General features: G+C 45.2%; 1 protein-coding gene across 1 annotated transcript in view; it reads right to left on the minus strand.

Annotated features, from left to right (window-relative positions):
- Nucleotides 1-17,486, minus strand: part of LOC119450738 (DNA polymerase delta catalytic subunit-like) — a 64,562-nt gene extending 47,076 nt beyond the window's left edge. The window contains exons 1-5 of the mRNA XM_037714254.2: nt 17,343-17,486; nt 13,796-14,028; nt 6,886-7,175; nt 4,182-4,275; nt 1,720-1,891 (exon numbers count right to left, since the gene is read on the minus strand). Coding sequence (XP_037570182.1) covers nt 1,720-1,891; nt 4,182-4,275; nt 6,886-7,175; nt 13,796-13,979 — 740 coding nt within the window. The 5' untranslated portion in view covers nt 13,980-14,028; nt 17,343-17,486. The remainder of the gene's footprint in view (nt 1-1,719; nt 1,892-4,181; nt 4,276-6,885; nt 7,176-13,795; nt 14,029-17,342) is intronic.
- Nucleotides 17,487-20,761: the final 3,275 nt, after the last annotated feature.

Consider the following 20,761-nt stretch of genomic DNA (forward strand, 5'->3'; position numbering starts at 1 on the left):
TGGCACTAGTAGCCCTGGTAACTATGGCATTATCATCATCACCATACCCGCACTCAGCACCAAACCGCAACTTAAATTTGGTTGCTGACTTCGACAAAGCACCTTAGCCAGCGGGTGTGGGAAGTTCGCTTTTGATGTTCACCCTTCAGTTCACTTCCACGGGCTGGACCGACAGCCACATGCTTGAAGCTAAGTTTGTGTTCGCGGGCAATCAGCCGGACACTACTGCAAACACCTGACTATGTCAGTGTGTATGCTTAGACTCGTGTGTGGGCTCAAAGCCAATAAAACTCCAAATTTATTTGGCACAGCACAGCTTAAACTGACAGTGTCGTCGTGTTAAGGCAGCGTGCACGGTATCTGCACTTCACAACAACCCGCAATGCACATCAGGCTGCATGATTGGTGAACGCAAAGTGCACCTGCAGCCTCTGCCATCCAAAAACTTCTAAGTGATTTTAATTTAACGGAGTACAACACTAAGCAAAACTCTGTAGATTAATTTTGCGCTGCTGGCGTTCTGAAAAACAACGAAATTGATTTTACCGCTGCAATTCATTTATATCAGAGCGTTTCCCGGTAAATTACGCACCCAACTTCACCATGCAGATTGCCGCTAAACAACAGTAGCACTCCTCGTAAACATTAAAAGCCAGAGTAAGTTTCACTTAGAGCAATTGACCACATGCTGCTGTACATTCTGTCAGCTTTGGATTAAGGCTTGAGAGTCAGCACTTGTGTTTGCCATGCCTTCCTTTCTGTCAAGTTTTTTTTTTTTTGTCTTTTTGTTTCTGTGGTGCCATCACCCAAAGCATGAGGCAGGAAGACAAAAAGTATTGGATGAGCTGTATACAGTAAAACCCCATTAACTCGAAGCTGTAAAAACTGAAAAATATTTCAAGGTAAGCAGAGTTTTGAGATAAGCAAAATCATGAACATAGAAGCCCATTGGCCGTACATATACCAGATGGAGCTTTTCAATAATGCCACCAGTAATATTCTCGGCCACTTTCACGTGCATCGGCATCTACGAGCAATGGCGATACTCGCACTGTGCCAGGACAGCGTGCATGGCACTGAGTTAAGACGATTGATATAAATGCAACATTTGAAGCCAGTCATCCGAGTATAACCAGTTCCAGACATCGAAAAAGCTGATGCTGATACTTTCTGCATCGTAATGAGCTCCAGACAACTTCACTTAGAGAACGGAAAATGAACTGGGTAAGAGCACAACTGTCATGGCCACAACAGACTTGGCGTTTATGCCTCACCATCGCGCGAGCATGAAGCAAGAAGCCTTATCAAGCTGCGATCTCATTAAACGCTCTGGGCTGGCATGCTGGCTTTTTTTGAGCGTGGACTGATCGCACCTGCTAAAAAGCGCCGACTGTCTCATCAAGGTCTCGGTTAATACACTTTGACCACACTGAGGCGTCACTGATGGCATTCTAAATTAGAGGGAAAAAAAGTTCATCACTGCTGTGCGAGGCCACAATGAAGTAGCAGCTAGCAGCTGAGCAAGTGCAAGTGAGGAGTGATAGAAAGAAAGAAAAGAAAAAGATATGAAAAAAATTTCAGCTTAACCGATATTTAGAGATTTTAAGTTAACAATACTTTACTATACTGCCGTCAAAAAAAAAAAACCTAACACATAGTCAAACACAGAAAATGTCATTGTACCAGCAAGAGAAGGCAATGCAAAAGACGCTGCATCACCTGATCTCAAAGTCAACGTTGCTCTCAAAGATGCGGTAACTGGGTGCTCCGTAGGGATCTACGGACACACTGCCCGTCTCCAGCAACCGCTTGGCTGGTGCAATGAGCCGGGGCAGAACCATGGTGACCTTGAGAAAGGGCGTCTTGCCCTTGCTGTTGTAGCCATAGATGCCTGGAAAAGTTTCAGTAGACTAGGCTTAGGAGGTTCAGTGGTATAGAATTATGGCCAACACAAGTAACAAACCAGCATTCGTTCTTCTTCACTCAATGTCACAACGCTTCTATAACTGACATTTCATAATCGCATAACTTTTGTTTTGTAGTCTCTTGAGTGCAGCATTCATTAGTCAAAAGGAAAAACACTAACACATTGTAAAAGGCCCTCAGTAGGCTCAGTTTAATGAGGACTACTTAATCCTCATTATTTATTCATTATTAATTCACTGTGTATATAGTTTTTTGTGAAGTGAAAGTGTTTTTTTTTTATTATATAGTCGAGCCTTGATATAACAAACGCAGATACAGAGAATGATTGGATATAACAAAACAAAGTAGAAATTTTGTTGGTCATGTGTTATTTCTTTGAGTATTCTTCTGCCGAACAAAGCTGAATTTACAGGACCTGACACAGTAATAGATATAGTGAAACAAATTTTAGTTTAACATTGCTCAAAATATGCATTCTGGTAACAAAAACTTTCAAGTACAACCACCGACCGATTTTCCTGACATCAGATCTTTCAGGATTGTGCGATTATTCAGACTTCCCAAGAGCACCACCACCTCTAGAACCAATGTAAAAGGGCAAGAAATATTTTGGACACCACATGGTGTGCCACTGAAAATGTTTGGACACGACCCACACGCATGATGCTGCAAAATGGCAGTCGTATTAGCAACAGTGTAAGTTGCGTGTATGTAAATACCCGTCGGAGACATCAGGTTTTCGTTTCTCTCACACAGACCTGCTTGCAAAATTATTATTTTTCCTGCCAATATCTGCATGTGTGCTTATAACGAATAACGGATATAGCAAAGGTATCTTTTGCCATGCGACTTCATTACAACGAAGTTTGACTGTACTACTTTCTCGCAGTACTTTGTGTTTTATGATTGTCTGTTGTTTTATGTTTATGTTCACCAGCTCACTTGTGTGAAATTTAGAATACACCCCTTGGACCAAGATAAAAGCACTGAGCTGTTAGAGAGTGAGAAGAATGAGAAGTAAGGCGCTCGAGGGACAACCATCCCCATAGCTCAATTTTCAGACAACCGCACATGTCATGTGGAGGCTCTGGGTTTGGCTCCTACCAGCAAAACAGTTGTCTTTTTCTACCACTTTATTTCCCTTTACTGTTACTACGAATTTGAAGTTCATTGCACATTCAACCCTCACCCATAATTATTTCTACATTATAGTTTAAAAAAGACAGTTCATTTCTCCTATTCTTTTCTTTCCTTCCTTGCCTGTTGATTGCATAGGCAGTTAATGGTCATTTATACCAATAAAGATTAAAGAAATCAGACACCGTTGTTCAAGGCAGAGTGAACTGCGTGTCCGCACCGATAATTTGCAGCCAGAGAATAATTAGCGGAAGGGTAAACACAAGCTGGAAATAACTTAGCATACTGTTTATAATAGGCTGCTATGGCTGCATACAAGTTGAAGCAGGCTGCACCAGCAGTCTGTTATGGTGAGGTGTCAAGCAACACATCGAAAACGACAATGAAGTGGTGTAAAAAAATATATGCAAGCACGTGCACCGTCCACAACAAGGGCAACGCCTTACTGCACGTGCGCTCATGGCGCGGTTGAAGATTAAATGAAGAAAATAAGAAATAATCAAGGGCCGCCATACTAGGGTATTAGCGAATGAGAAGAGGCCATGTCGGCAGAGGCAGACGCACCTGAGAAGAGAAGCAGGGAAGACGCGCTTGGTCGGGCGTCCACGTTCGAGAGGTCAACCACTGTTGGAAAGACCCTGTCGAGCAACAATGCCCAAGAGGGCCTCGAAGCGATATGCCTTCCCCTCCTGTCACTCAGAAGACACGCAAGAGCCCGCCTACCGTCTCTCAAGTAATCCATCGAGCGACGTAGCCGCGTCAGCTTTGTGGTACGCAAAATCATGAGCGTGCAGTGCCCGTACACGATTGCTGCGTGGGACGCTTTGCTATTGTCCTCGTGTGCCCAATGTCTTGTGTTAGTGTAGCTTGCTACGTTTATGTTTGAATTATGTTTGTGTGCCGTGCTTGTTGTCATTTCTTTCTTGCTGCCCTTTTAAGCATCGCTGACTCTCACAATTAAGCCTGCTCCTCGTACCAAACCTTAACATCCGTGATGCAAGGTTCACTGTTGCCTGAATCTACAGTCAATGCTAGCCGCTAAGACAAGTCAGCAGTACGAGAAAGTGGCACCAGGTGCACAAGAACGCAGAGATGTACGACAAGGAAAAGGCACGCACTCTGCTTTAAGACCATGTCGATGCCAACAACCGTGTCCGACAGGTTGTTCTTGTTGGAGCGCATGTCCTTCAGCACAGCCTTGTTCAATGCTTCCTGTGTCCAGAAGTGTAGAAAATAGAACACATAAGGGCTGGAACATGGAACACGAAACTCTGACCACCAAGTTACACACACAAATACATGCACACACAAGAAACACCACTGAGTGTTTAAGAGAACAACAGAGTGTTTAAGAAAAAAACGGCTGAATTAACCACATGTACAATTATCGAGGGTATCAAGAAAACAACAATAATAAATGCTTGCTATGCGATTCCGCCTTTATTTACTGAATAAATTTGTAGCCCTTGCTTCTATTTCACACAAAATCAGTGCAGAAGCGGCAATTCTCAATTCTCAGCGAGGGCCTCGCGACTTCCTTCACAGTGCAACCTGTTTGGCCATGGCACAAGACTCGTGCCTCCATCCAAGTATGCACGCTTTTCAGTACTGTGCACACGTCGCGATTATTGAAAATTTTTTTAGCCGGTGTGCTGGTCTCGGCAACAGTTGCCAGCGTGCGGGCTGCAGTAGAATCGGTCATCATCCTCGACAGCTTCAGCCGTGTTTCTGGCATTGCACATGCATTGTGCTGAGTCAAAACAGAACTACTGCTCGCTGCAACAACTGCCGACAAAACCGTGGTCGCTATTGGCGCAATCATGCACGGTGACTGCACAATTCTGAAGGTCCGCGGCCAATGCGCGAACTAAGCCAAAATGGAACTGCGGCTCACCAGCGCTGTTACGGACGAAATCACGGCCGTTATCAACGGGACCGTGAATGGCAACCATGTAGTCCTGAAAGCACGCAGCAAATGCGCATGCACTGAGTCAAAACGAAACTACTGTTTGCCTCAACCACTGTCCCATGGTCGTTATTTTCGCGATCAGGGATGGCACCTATGCAGTTCTGAAGGCCACATGCGGCCAACACTGTGTCATGTGAGCCGGTGGACATATGAACGCACAAATTGACACGATGAGTTTGCCTTTTCTGTTGTTCCCGTATGGTTTCCACTGATTACTGTGTCAATGCGAACTCCGCCGCTTTATTTAAATAGGCCACTAGCACCTCTTTTGTGGCGGTCCCAGAGTTGTCTGAATCAATCGGTGTGCGGCCACATGTGTCTGAGCTTAACGAGTTTGACGCCATTAAATAATGCATATGCCTGCCGAGACTAATGTACGATTCCGAATTATCTGATTTTCATGATTAGCAAGAGTCAAGTTAACAAAGTTTTAGTGCACAGTAAACCCTCGTTATAATGAAATCGCTTCATTAGTTTTGACGTTCATGCGTTACTATGAATCTTCTATAGCTCCCTCACTTTTAATGCAATACTGCTTATAACTAAACCATTTTCCTGTCTCAATGACTTCATTACAACAAGGGTTTACTGTATATCTCAATATGGCACTTAAGCTAGCCGAGGTATCGAGAAGGAGGAGAGGAAAATTCAAAATGCAGTCAACGTGAGAGCTCATCAAAGATTGTGGAATGCGACAGTCATGGTAGGATTGGTTTATCTTGTGGCCTGAGCTTGGACCAGAGAGGTGCACTGTCAAACATACTTCAACTCTCAAATAATTGCTGTGGTTTTGCATCCCTAACCTACATTGTGGGCTGTAAGGGGTGCATTAATGGAAGGCTCCAGATTGAATTTGACCACTTAAGACTTCGTTACCACGCACCCAATATGTGTCCGTGTGTTCATGCATGCACGCACGTGGGTGCCTTTTCCACAGTTACGCTTTTCACACTATTCCTGTTTCAATGTAGATTAATGGTCAGCAGTTTCTGTTGCAAAAAAAAAAAAGGTTCTCATCTGATCCCTTTTGCTGATACGAACACTGTTGTCTTCTGCTGCCTTTGTGCTTTACTGGTGTAGTGAGACTAGACAAGCTGTCGTAACGCAGCTATTATTCCACTACCTTTTGCCACTATTGTACATTCTGGCATGTACTAATGTGGTGAAAAAGCAAATCAACTCAAATCAAATTAACACTAACTGCAGCCAGCGTGGTAAGGCACACTGCATGGTATGAAGCAGGTCAGGCTTCAGAAGCATCTTTTGCACTCCACTACTTTTGCTCTTGCTTCTGCAACCAACATTTTTCAATTACTTAATTATGTGCTCTCAAAACAAGACACACAGATCAACGCTCGAAACCACGATTAAAAAAAAAAACATTGCAACCATGACACACACAACTGTGAAAAAAGGCCATCGGAGTAACACGAGACCGGCAATTTTTCCCTATACCTTGAAGCAGTGACAGATATACCTTGGTCCTCTGCATCAAATCTACCAATGACCAAACAAAAAAAAAACAACCCAAGAAAAGTGCCATTGACAAGGCCCTTCTTCAACCAAGACACACAAAGTCAGACATCCATGGCATTTTTTTTTCTCTTGTACAGCCTCGTGTAGTTTCTCTCTTCCAAAGTATGTTACGGATTAGTTCAGGAACAGTGGCTCATTGTTGGCTACTAAGCCATTTACTTTTGCTGTTGAATGTGTAAACTGTCATTGACAATTTATCTTTCACTGAAAATCGCATCCATCCTGAGTGAGGCTTTTTCCAAGCTGCGCCTGTTTCAGTTAAGGTTCACTTTCATGACTTGCGAGTGCTGTGAAGTGCCCGTAAACAAAAGACGCACCCTGAAATTCCAGCAGTGCTCCTTGCGGAAGTTTGGTGGTGCCTCGATGTAGAAGTAGGGCAGGAAGCCGTGCACGTGGCAGAGCACGCTGTGTCCGTCGTCGGTGACGCCAAACATGCGCACGATGGGGATGGGGCCGCGGCTCATTCCGGGCATGCCTGGCAGCGGCTCGCCCAGGTAGTGGTCCAGGTCCAGCTGCTGGAACTCGAGGCTGCGCGCCGCGGGGTCCCATGGAGCTGCCAGCGGAGGCCGTGCCCACCGTGCACTCGTGCAAACGTCGGCAGGTCCAGCTGCATTCAAGGATCAGATCGTGGGGTTTAACGTCTCGAAACTGCAGACTGGTTTACGATGGATGCCTTGTAGAGTGCTCTGGATTGATTTTGACCCTCTTGGGTTCTTTAAAGTGGCAATATAGAGAAACACTATAGTCTAGACTAATGAAATGTTCATTCAAAACTCTGTTCTTGTTAACTTCTAGTAAGAGGTAGTTTACTAATATTAGTAAGTGGAGGACTTTTTAGGTGGGGACACTTCTCGGCTTGCTTGCGAGGCGAGATCGACCAGATAAAGTAGCAAAGGCGCGCGCCGATTGGCCCGGTGCCGGCAGCGGATACCTGTCGGCGGTACGGTGCAACTTCAAGAGAGAAAAGGTTTTATCTAATGTTGCTATAGCAAACGGCGCTTTGCGGGAAATCTGAATTCAATGACGGGCGCTCTTACTGCTACAGATTACTCGTCTCTATGTGGCATGCATGGCTCTGAGGCATGCGGCAGGCGCGGTCTCTCTGCTTATTTATGGGAAACATGCTGGCATTAGAAGCTGGTTCTCACGCTTCCTGCCAACTTGCTATGTGTTCGCGTGTAACAGGACATGTGCTTGATCCGAAGCTTTTTCAAAATTTCGTGTTTTGCGGCTCTATTTCTTAAGGAGTTCGGTTTATGCAGGCTCGCATCGGCAATCTCGCCGCGGGGTCTCCGAGCACACTAACAGGGAGGGGGACATGCGTGCTTTTGATCGGCAGCTAAGCAGAACTTTGAACGAGAGTGCGTGACTGTTCGTAAACGAGAAGCATTGCTCCTCTGTTGCGAAGCAACCACTTACGGTACCGAGACCAATTGCTGTACGTACATCAATTAGGTTTCGTGTTGCCCCGAATTACATTTTTGTGGTTTCAATGGTTAATGCATGACAGAAAGTTCAGCAATGTGGGGAGAACAGTGGGGGCAAACAACGTGCTGTGCAAGGTGGTCCAGCAAAGGCTGTGCAGAGAAGACGGAAAAACGCAAGAAATTGCATCTTCCGAAAGAACGCTTCCTTTTGGCACGTCAAGCAGGAGCTCTCCTCCTAGCTCTGAGAAGTATATTTTTTTCAAAATTATATCGTCTGCGAAATGTTTGCTGCAAACTACATCCTTTGTGCTGATCGTACGGTCCTTCCTAGAAATCGCTTGAGCTCAGGCTTTGAGGCGTTCTGGATCAGAAGGAACATCGAACAAAATAGATTTTTCTTTGCAGGTCTGGTAACCTGACTTGCAAACTCTAACGATGCATTTCCTGCCCATCGTCGCTTGCTGTGTAGTCCTGTTGTTTCGTCAGATTTTGCACATGGCTGCTCACCACTTAAAGTTCATTTTGCAGACGGCAATGTTCAAAATATGTTGATTTCCTGGTCAGCGAACTCGGCTCAGCATGCAAGCAAGCTAACATAATGTGATGGAAGGCAAGCGAAGAACAGCTACAAATATTTCAAGAGCACAAAATCCGAGGGCCTCTAAGCATTTCTTAAGCCGGATTCACACGACGGATTAGACCACTTAATCAGAGACATGGCTGAGCTTCAACAAATCATGCCACGAGCATTTCGTCAGCGGCTTCCTTTCGTGTGACGTGATTCAGCTGCACTGAGCCACGTCATGCTAGTCCGAAGACTAAACCGGCGATCCGTCCGGTACTGTGAATCGTGTCTTACGAGTTTGAATGCCACTTGGTGCGTTTTGATTTGGCCTCGTCACGGTGGGCCTGACTGTGAGGACACTCGCCCCGAGGCGCATTTAGAACGCAGGCAAAAGTTTGCGCGGACAAGGAGCGTGCGGATAATACAAGCAACCAGAGATTGTGCCACCGCATCTGCTCCGTCGAGGCGATGCCCTCTTCCCTCGCACCCCTCACCATCGGTGACCTACATTCGCGCAGTCGCACAACCATTTCGGATTTCCCACGAATCGCCCGATTGCTATACCAATGGTAGATGAAGTTGTCTGTCTGAAGCTGTCTTGAAGTTGTCTCGTACCGCTGATAGGTATCCGCTGCCGGCACCGGGCCGATTGATGCACGCTGTTGCTACTTTATCTGGTCGATCGCACCTCGCGAGTGTCCCCACCTAAAGAGTATATATCTTACACCGTGGTGGAGGCCAAACTTCAATTTCGCATCGAAACACCAGCACCGGCACGTCAGGGTGAGGTCATGAATTTCAAATTATGCTCTTGCATTTGGGCCATTATGGCACTAGTGCTAAGTCCTGGCACAGTAAACAGTTCTCAAAACTTGCTCAGTTCAGTCTCTGACTTCCTCCGCAATACAATGCAGCCCATGCTTTACTGATAAAAGATTAACTAGGGATGCCTGAGCAGATGCCCCCGAAATCACTGATATCATTGTTTCCTGCTGCAGTGACTTCCAAGGAAGCGGCGCAACCCATCTTTCGGTTATGCGTCTTATCTAGCTTATCAGGCCTCATTATGGTGGCAGTGGCTTTTCTGATATTCCAGAAAGGCAATTTACTAATATAGCTTAACTCCTTTTTCTCTTTAGTGGCCCTCTAACATGCACCTAAAGAACCGTAAATGAGCGTTTTTGTGTTCCACCGCCATCGGTATGTGGCTGCCGTGGCCAGACATACAACCCGTGATGCCGTACTCAACGCTGTAGCCACTGAGCCAGCTGCTGGCCAGTTCAGCTACATTCCACCCAAGAAAACAGCCCTCGACGGAGCTGGAAAATGTGCAAGCATCTTCGCTTCGAAATTTTCACAATCCACCTAACCATGGTGGAGAGATGTCGGTCTTATATCCTTATCATGCTTCTCATTTTGCTCATCAACATCGCACATGCAACGTTTAGATTCATGTGTTCCCCACACCACCAATTTTATATTTTCGTTTCTCTTCAATAAATCGAATTCAATTCAAAGCACAGCACACCAGTGAAGAAACAAGTGCAACAAACTGCAGTGTCTTGGTTATCAGAAAGATGCTGCATCATGAATCCTTCCCTGCAAGCGTTTTCCAAGAATGCTGCAGACTTAACAAAAACCTAGATGTTGTCCGTTCCCCCTATTTTAAGACAGTTCAGTGCACCCCTTAATTTTAATATTTCCAGCACAATGAAAGGTGCAACTCATTGTTCAGCGCTGTGACAAGTCATGCTGCAGTGACATCATCAGTGCCACTTTTTGGTTTTGATTGATATGTTGATTCATGAAAAAAAACTAAATTATTGGGTTTTACATGCCACAACCACGATCTGATTAGGAGGCACGCCATAGTGGGGGACTCCGGAATAATTTGGACCACCTGGGATTCTTTAACGTGCACCTAAATCTAAGTAAACATGGTGTCTTGGCATTTCGCCGCCATCGAAATGCGGCCACCAGTGACATGTTTGATGGATTGGAACATGAAATGTAACCCCGCAAAGCCCAAATGCTATTTCACATCAAGAAAAATTGAAGCAACTTGTTCATCTTTATTTCTGAATTTGAAGATTACAATCGTACCGGAAAACAATGAAATGTTATTTGAGTTATAAATTTGTTAGTATGGTAGTTAATTAGTAATTCATTTTCTGAACCATCCACAACTGAAGGATTCTCTCCAGCATATCATAAACTATGGCCTTAGGGTCAAGTTTCCCATGCTTAAATCAAAATTTTGAGGTATCCAATTTAGTGCATCGAGATATGCTGGGCTCTCTGCAGTTAACGCTGCATAGCAACACTGGGGCTATCATTGATATTGTAGTACTGGGCTTAGGATTAATTTTGACCACCTGGGGTTAATAAGCACTTTATCCAAGTACACAAGCACTTTTGCATAAGAAACGTGGATCTTGTGCAGCAAAAATAAGGCCCTACTCTTCAAAAGGGCTTTAAGATTACCTCAATAAATTAGACATGCAAGGTAACGCTGATATGAAACCCCAACAGCACACACTAAAGAATTGCATAAGAACTGAGTACTAATTTCGAAAGTAGTGAACATATCAAAAGCACAAATGTTTCCAAATGGAAAATTTAAACCAGTTAAGCAGCGCAACAACTTGCTCACAGAACCAATCGAACACCACTACTCCAAGAGGCACATGATGCTTCCACACTCATCTTCGTCTTTTTCTTCATTAACAAAAAGCTCTCGTAAGGCCAAGAAGGAAAAAAAAAAATAATAAGACTCTCCTCTCGCTACAGCCACATGATGAAGCATACATTTGATAATAAACGCACGAGGCCATATTACGCACAGTACTGCGCACTCTTAAAAGGAACGTCCAGCTGATAAAAAAGCCAACACAAATTAAACACAACTTTACCAATGGAAATAAATGGCTGACAAGACATATTGGGCAAAAATCGATGCACTAAAGAAATAGTCTACATACCTCCATGCCATATTTCAGCTGTAGTTAACAGGCAAATACTAATCGGGCATCCCCTTTAACAGTGGACCGTACTGTATGCCATTCTTTACCAAGAACCATCCAACACAGTTTGCAGTTTTGTGACCCCATCCACCATGCTGAGCTTTACAGTGCCTCATTGCCTCGACAAGTCCCCCACTGCACGCGCGTACAAGGAACACATACGGGCCATTCAATGTGAAATTCAATCTTAGCGTAGAGCTGTGTGCACGCTTTAGCAGCTCGTGCGTATGTGGAACCTCAGCAAAAGAAGGTACGTATCTTCCTGAAATACGAGCACAAAGCCACAAGATAATGTTAGACTGCCAATGCAAGAAGCCAAGCTTTCAAGGACAACAAGGTGCACACCAGATTTGTTTAGTTAGTACCACGCAGTCATCGAAACCTCAAACTTAAGTGGATAGCAAGAACACAGGGAGCACTTCTGCAGTAGAAGACAAAAAAAAAAAAAAAAACGAAGCAAGCCTTTTGCTTTCTCTTTCTTCATCTAGTAGTATTCGTTGGTTTTCCTACAACCGCCAAATTCCTGACCTACCCCCTGAAGTGGGTATGCGCCATGGCTGAGGATCGCCAATCATCATCACAAACACACAAACACATTTAATATTGGAAGATAGCTCATCGTTATCACCCTTCATTATTTTACTTCTGGTCTGGCTATTGAGTTGCACATTATTGCTTACTTTCATAATTTTTGTTTCCTAGTCCTTTTAGCACTTTTCGTTATATTTACTCCACGTAGCGGGGAGTGAGGATCAACAATGGTGTTGGCCCACTAGCAGCTACCACACAATTCGTGGCCTGTCTGCCTCAATGCTTTGTGCCATTTCGCTTGGAATTACCCCATTCGTATCAGCACTCAGGCAAGACTATCAAGTACTACGAGATGACACAGCTTGTAAGCCCTATCTCAAAGCGAACTTGCACAGGTGAGATTACATAGCTCTATTTATATTTTAAATTTAGAAAAATGTGAAGGTAGGCCACTTTAGGGGCTTCTATCCCAAAATCCCAAATACACTACTCAGGCAATAATAAGAAAAGCAAGCAAGAAAAAAAATATCGACATGCACCAGACACAAACACAAGCACAAAAGTAGTGTCACTATACAGGCATTGTGTGAAAGGTTGGTTATTGTTGTCATATTAACTGTCATTGTTTACAGATGTTATGTATCTGACCAGCAGACAGCCAAGAATACTACTACAAAAAACAGCAGCCCCAATGTGCATGTACAAAAGCTTCGGTCAGCCCTAAGCCACTGGAATTAACGGGAAATTCATCTACATAATACTCCAAATCCCGAGAGCAGTGCTTCTTGCAGACACAAGCACAGGTATGCGCTCAGAAGGGTAGCTGCTGTTTACAAAGCGGATAGCACCCACGGAGGATGAAGTACCCAATAACACGGAAGTAGATACAGTATATACTCACGTAAGGGCAACACTTTTTTTTCCCATTTTGATGAGGCGTAGCCCTTACCTCAGACAACACCTTTTGGTCAAAATGGTGCCAGGAGCCAGGCGCAGCCAGCAACTTGTGCACACCCCGGATCTTGCACACACCATAGCTCTTGCCATCTAATAGCGGCATGCGGAAGTATGCAGCGCGGCATCAGGGCGCCGAATGTAATTGCTTCTCCGCTGGAATTTTTTTTCCAAATTTTGGGATGCCAAGTTGGGGGTGTGGCCCTTACACGAGTCTATACAGTATTCACACCAACAATTGGTTTATAACTACGGAGTGATGGCAAGAGATATGGTAGGAGGAAGTTGATCAACAGATGTGACAAAGTGAAAGAGAGTGAAAGAGGAAACGAGGATGGTGATTACACAGAATAGAAACACGCGCATTGGTAAAACGGCAATTAGGAAGCATTTCTTGCTTACACCTACTATTTCTCAGGACTGGACAACATTCATTTCATCTGCAAATCATGCCTGACCAATCCCATCTCCAGGATTTGATTCACTTTAAAAAGAAACCAAAACTATGGTGACCAAGTGACCGCCAGATTGGATGGCTTTAATGGCGATTAAAAACAGCATCTACTCCCTCTTGTGTAGGTTGGCATTGAATGACGGCTACTGTACTTCTCTTGAAAAGATGGAAGAAGATTCCAAACCTATTATTCATCTGACAGACCCTGCAGGATGGCCAAGTTGCAACAACTCACAAGGAACAATTGAGAATTGAAAAACATTAAACACTCACCAACAGACTCCTGGGACTCTACATCATCCATTGCCTGCTCCTCGCTGAGCTGCTGCTCCATGAGGGCCAGCTCTGCTTCGAAGTCCATCGGCTCGTCGTCATCGTCATTCTGCCGGCGTGGCTTCTTTGTGCCACTCTGCTGTGACGAGCTCGGTCGCCCCGCCTGCTTCCGTTTGTAGTCCATCGCGGGCTAAACAAGACAAGGGCTGTGCCACAGGCGGCTCTGGACAAACCTGCACTAATGTGAGACCATGCAGCAACTGTCAACAACAGAGCAACAGCACAGGTAATCATCGCAGTTGGTCGTCAGCCTACTCTACGCTCTCTACAAGATGAAGGCCTCTACCCGAGATACCCAATTACCCCTGTCTTGTGTCAGCCGACTCCCTCCTATGCCTGAAAAATCTCTTAATCTCATTGCGCCATGTAATTCCCTGCTGTCCTTGCCTGCCTTTCACTTCACACGGCACTCATTCTGGTAGTTTAAAGGGACACTAAAGAGAAAAATAACTTCAGCTGTATTAGTGAATTACCCTTCTACTATACCAAAAAAGCCACTCTTACTGTGAGAGGGAGGCCTTATAAGCTAAGAAACATGCAAAAACAAAAGACTGCTGGTGGCGACGTCTTGAAGTCCCCGCACAGCTCGCTGTAATGTCATGAATTTTTACAGCTTTACTTGGGCCTAGTTAGTTTTTTCTGCTGACAGAGATGGACTACATTGTGTTCCAGAAGAGCCAAAGACTAAACTTGGCAAGTTTCAAGAACTTTTTCCGAGAGACGGCCCACGTACAAGAAGATACTTCGAAATCCGTGAAGTCACACTGATATATTGGCAGGTGAGGTTCTGGCACGAAATTCAGAAAACGGAAATTTCATCTCCATTTTCTTTTCTCATAACTAACATGTTCCTGTGAAATTAATAAAAACAGAGTTTCGAAGCAACACTTTCGAGTCTGAACCCTTCATGAAAAAGTGTCAAAATGGCGTCATCAATAGAACAATGTGACGCCCTACCTGCAAGCTCTTTGCCGAACGAACTAAAGCAGATCCTTTTCATACAGCCTCACAGAACTATTTAGAAAGTCAATATACTTTGTAAATGTGTATGCCTTTAGTTTTTGCACCCAAATATGTATATCACATTTTTGTATTAACTTATACCAAACTGTGCACATGCTGTTCCCCATTTAACAACATCTGCTCTGTTCATTGCAGTTTCATTACTGATTATATACTTAATGATGTTTCTATTTAACATTGCTTTTTTTTTTCCTAACTGATGGTGCATTTTGTATTTGTGTTCCCCAACCTGCACGATTTTTTCTATTTTTCTCTCGCTGACAGGACAATTTCTTTCAACACCTACAAAAGACAAACTAATACAACAATGCACAAATGCTCACTTTGGAAACGGAAATACACACAAAATGGCACTATAACACAAGCGCAAACTCTCAACTCAAGGTTTATTCGTGGCAAACGAAACCATATTTAACAACATGTGGTTAAACAAAGTGGAAAGTTAGCCGTTCAAAAACAAACAGCCGTTCCTACACGTGCAATGCAATTGAAGGAAAACTGGTACATGTATCCTTTTTTACGGTGTGTGTGCCACGTCGTTAATAATATCCAGAGTCGTCTGACTACGATGCCTGCAGAAAACACTTAATTACAACGACTGCTCTATTTGTCACGAATAAACCTTGTGCTGAAAGTCCGCGTTCATGTTATCGTGTGATTTCATGTTTCTATAGCGCTACTTCCAAAATGAACCCATACCAACTCGCCAAACTGTCAGTTCCTCTTAATTGACAAATGATCTCAATCCAAGCTATCAATTATTCATGGGTTAATTTAGACCACCTGGGGTTCATTAATATACACCTAAAGCTCTGTACGCGGCTGTTATTGTAATTTACTCCCATTGAGCGCAGCCTGGAATCGTGCCCGCAACACTGAGCTCACCAGCAGTTAAAGCCTAAATTGAGCAAGGTGCAGAACGTTTTGTGACGTAGGTGAACTAAAATAGCGCGATGATGGATATGGCAATGTCAACTTATTGGTCAATGTTCTGTTGCTTATCTAAATGTTCAATTAATTCACCCTCGTCCTGCCAGTTACTAACCTACTGGTTAGCTCACTTAGAAGAGTGATTGGCTGGCGTAAAGATTGATCCCCAACCAATGCCGTGCCCCGCACTCCTCTTTCACGTGGAAATTCGGACATCCAAACCTGCTAGTCCGATTTTCACAAACTATCCCAGTCCAAAAAAAATTGCTCGGATCAGTTGGAAATTTCCAATTGGAACCAATTGGTTATTTCCAATTGTGTTTTGGGACACCCACTCGAAAAATCCAACAGGCCCAATTAGACCTGTTTTTGAAACACAATTGGACCGAATTGGTCTCAGAATTGGACTCTTTGGGACCAACGTGAAAAACGAAGGACAGGTTAAAAAATGTGTATAGACGGGCCCTAACCTTGATATGACAAGGATAAGCTTGAAACTCCCTTCGAGAAGCATACTGATGCATGAACACACTACAGCAATTTTCTTCACAGACATACCCAACACTCACCACTTCACTGTGAGAGATGCATGTCAGGTGCTATGTGAGCAAAATTTGGTTGACCAAGTGGTGCCAGTGATGCATGAGAAATTGGTAAAATTTCAAGATTTTGACAGAAAGCTAAATGGTTCTCTCCATTGATCACACCAAACTACAAAGACCTTTTACTTGAAAACTAACATCATAATTGTGCTGTTATTATTATAAACTATTCTGTACGTTGTTTGGCAAGATTACTCGGTGACTTTCAATCGGGTCCAACTGGAACCAACTGGACTTCTCATTATGCCCAATTGGAACCAAGTGGACTTCTCATGAAGCCCACTTGGAACTTGGGCCTCCGATGACGTTCAGTTGGAATCAGTTGGGCCCTATTGCAAAATCCAACTGGACTCCATTTTATTTTATTTTTTTCGGGGGGGGGGGGGGGGGGGGGGGGGAGTATGTGACAGCTGCACAGTTCCCGCACAGAGCATGCAGCTGTCAAGCAGGATCAGTCCATCGACAGCTGACGATGACAAGGCAAGCGACAGTGCACTACTGCTGCTAGCGTGGGAAGACTCGCACTGAGGTGTTGATGCGAGTTCACAACAGGACAGCAGACCGACACATGACAGCCCCTCGTCTTGCTTTCTATCGTCTCTACCCGGTGTTTTAAGGTGTTTGCTCATATATCGACCGTCACTCCCGAGTCTCGCTCGATACGGCGTCTAACAGCATTGCATGTCATCAGCTTGTACCGGGTTTACAACTCTCCCAAGAAATAAGTTCGGGTACGCAGGACGCGCACACACGTCTCGACTGCTGGGATGTCAGCGTGCGGCCAGTTTGCGCGTTATGTCGAGCCTTTGCCAGAGTCCGTGCTGCCGAAAACCAAGATAGCAGACTAAAATAATTCGGACCTCGCGTTGCCAGTTCCGTATAGCACATGCGAGTACCGCGCACTATCCGTGATTTGTAAGTGAAAATCGTACCTTGCAAGAGTAGCAGCAGTGGAAAACGCCGCAGGAAAATTTCAGCCGAGCCTTCGTCACGAAGATTAACGCGACTTCAGGCTATGGGATTTACCAGTAAAAGTATGAGTAAAAGACATACAGCGATGCAATGACACTGTTCCACTTATTTCGCGGCAACGCACTGCAAACACGCGAACGGACAGGGCGCAATATTTCGCTCAATATTTTGCGCGCGAAATAGAGCAGTGTTGCTGTCCGTTTTGTTCGTTCACGCTAAAGTAGGCCCATATGGTAGGCCGTTCATTGGCTTTTCGAATGTCCAAAACCAGACTTCTATGACGTGTTTCCGGCTCCCAAAATCTTGTCCGGAACCATCCGGAATGAACCCACTGCTCAACGTGCATGCGCAGAAAGAGCGGAAAAATCCAATTATGATGTGCTCTTTCCGCGTCCGGTGCTAGGAAGATATCCTCCGATGCATAGAGTAATATAGTGAGAAACTCTATGCTCCGATGGCTCCGATGTGCTCGTCCCTCCTAGACGCGGCCCGGCGCCTTCAACCGGCAAAAGCTCGACATAGCGTGAAATATGTGCTTGAGCATGAAACACAAAATGTTGCTTGTTGTTGCGTAGCTGATGATACAAAAGTGCATTAAGCGCTGCTATATAATAGGGCTTTTTTTTTTTTGTTTACCTACACTTCGTGCAGGCTCGCGTCTGCACTCGCGCCTGCACGAGTGTAGTGCCGGACAGAAACTCTATGGGCAGAAGCTGTGACGTCTTGTGCGTCGCATGCCTGTAGCAATCAGAGCACAATGAGTGTGCATCAGCACACGAAAAGCGCCCGACTCCGCACTGTATGCCCTTGCCTAAGCGCCAATGTACGAGTGTCCTATCATCAACAAATCTAGACAAACTGCAGCGAAATACATCGCGAATGCGCAGTGCACGAACAGCTCGCACCATCCGTAAGATATTTTTATCTTCTTGGAAGAGTAGCTCACGTTGCTCTGTTACACATGGTCACTGCCAGCACTTCGTTACCGGTCCTTGCAGCTAATATGCACAGCGCCGCCGCAGACAAAATGTCACCACGTATTTGCAACGCTAGCTTGCTTGTTTGTCGTCTGCTGCCTACACTCATCAAAACCGCAGTGTAGAAAGTGTAGTTCTCATGCTACACTACAACCATAAAAACGGATTCGTGTAAGTGGGCGGAGCTACACTTTTCTACACCAAGTAAAAAAAATGGCGACTTCCTACACTAGATACACTCGTTATGGTGGCTAGAAGTTCTAGCCACCATACACTCGTGTAGCCAGTGTAGGTAAACAAACAAAAAAATTGGCCCAGGTGGCTAGATGGGTAGGTGTGCCGACCGAGCGTAGTTCACCACTTCTCCGCATCATGACGCAAAAGTGGCACTGCGGACAGTATAACGGCTGAGCTGCGCGCAACGTCGGCTGCGCTGTGTTGACGAGCAGCGTGTTTGATAGCATCGCTGCCTCTGCTCTAGCTTCGAAGTATGCCGTTTTGATCAGTGTAGGCAAAGCCAGAATGGGGAATTTGTTACCGTCGTCTCGGTCAGAAGACACATATGCTGAAGTCCATTTTATAGCTTGGCGATTAGTAACATTTATTGGTATAGATGCGGCGCTCCAGCCCATTGCATTAAATACGTAGATGCATTTCTTCCATGCATAAAACAATACTGCAGTGGTTTTATACGGTATATGGAAACGTGTTTACGTGATATTTAGTGAGTTCTAATGTTTCTATTTCGAGAAATCCAGCTATTGTGTTTATTGCTGCCTTAGTTACAGTATTTAAATTGTTACGAGACGAATTGTGTTGGTAAGTGCATATGGTTCACTGTTTGGTTGCAATAAAATAAAGCAATACGTCTTGGGCTAGATTCATGAATATATTTAAAATACAAAAAGCGCTCTCATAACTTGAGTCAGCAGACGCACCACCATAAATAGCCTAGCACCATCAAGGTCGCAACGTTTGTCCACATGGCCACATCATAACATTATTCACAGCACACGCCTCCGCTTCAGGTGATTCCGTCTTCTCCCTGGTTTTTTCGCGCGCCATGTTCTTGCCCTTGACAAGAAAGTAAAGGCGTGTAATTAAATATAACTTCACAACATCGTTTGTGAGCTCTTTCTTGTACCGCTCACAGCCGATCAAATTCAGAGGATTCAGCTGCAGAAAGGATGCAAAGTCGGCGATACTGTTCCTTCGTAATTCATTTAAACTGAAGCACAGCTTGAAGGCGTTTTCGAGCGATGCTACCAGTTTTTTTAGTGCTTCAGAAGGGAGCAACGGCCCTGACCATCGTCGGTCATTCTGTTGAATTCAGTAATGTCCCTGAGCAATCGCAGCACTTGGTTCTTTGCAGGAACTTTCTTGCTACATAGCCTGCTATATAGAATATAAGCCTAGGGTTACTTTTCTTTTCCCTGTAGCAGCGCAGCGCTGCTCGATGTCGCAGGCGCTGAGCACCTCATGTGCGGCTTGCAAATTTCCAATGTCGAGGAGCTCATCGACGTACGCTTTTCGGTGTACGGCTTGCTCATAAACGTCGCCGATACTGAGCAAGCTACTGAGCAGCCCGGGGCGAACATTTCCGCTGTCAGACAGCGGAACATATCCGCTGTCTTTCTCACAAATTTAGAGTCCGACTTGCAGTTCGGAGTGAAGCAGTAAGTCTCCTTGGTGGTCTTCTTCGGTGGAGCAATGCCGCCGGTAATCTCGTCGGTCATTTTTCCGACCTGGAACATTCCACATCGCTTAGGAACTTGCAAACAGTACGAGAGACGCGGAGCTCTTCACCTTTGAAACTGACACGAACTCTCGCCGCCAGCCCCCTGTAGCAGACGACGCGCGCTGCGGAACCGTTCTACTGACCGCAGCGCCAATTTTGCGTCATGACGCGGAGAAGCGGTGAACTACGCTCCAGACGCGCCGGTCAGCACACCTACCCATCTAGCCACCGTAGTCGTGTGGCGAAAACGTGACTTTTTGCCACGACCTACTGGAATGACCTACTGGAACTCCAGATCTGCACACATATCCGGCTTCTATGGGAGACGCTTGCGCCCACTCTCGTTCAACCAGTAGCCATAGGTGGCGCTTTTATAACCTAGCTGTCTGTTTTATAACCTAGCTCCGCTGTCTCGAAAGAAATTGCTGTCACTAAGGGCCTGAGGCTGTCCCCTCTCGCCCTTGCGTTACATTCTGTACACATCAAGAATGGAGCGGGCACTGCTAAACTCGGGCCTCGGGTTCCGCCTGAGGTTTAGTACGAGCAGTGCCAATGAGAACCACCGCCTCCCTGGCCTGGCATTCGCGGATGACCTGGAAATCATGGCAGAGAACAGAGAGGATCTATACAGACCCTCCTCGACATTTGCCAGGTGGAAATCTCG

Source organism: Dermacentor silvarum, chromosome 4 (genome assembly GCF_013339745.2).
Source record: "Dermacentor silvarum isolate Dsil-2018 chromosome 4, BIME_Dsil_1.4, whole genome shotgun sequence".
NCBI classification, from domain to species: Eukaryota; Metazoa; Arthropoda; class Arachnida; order Ixodida; family Ixodidae; genus Dermacentor; species Dermacentor silvarum.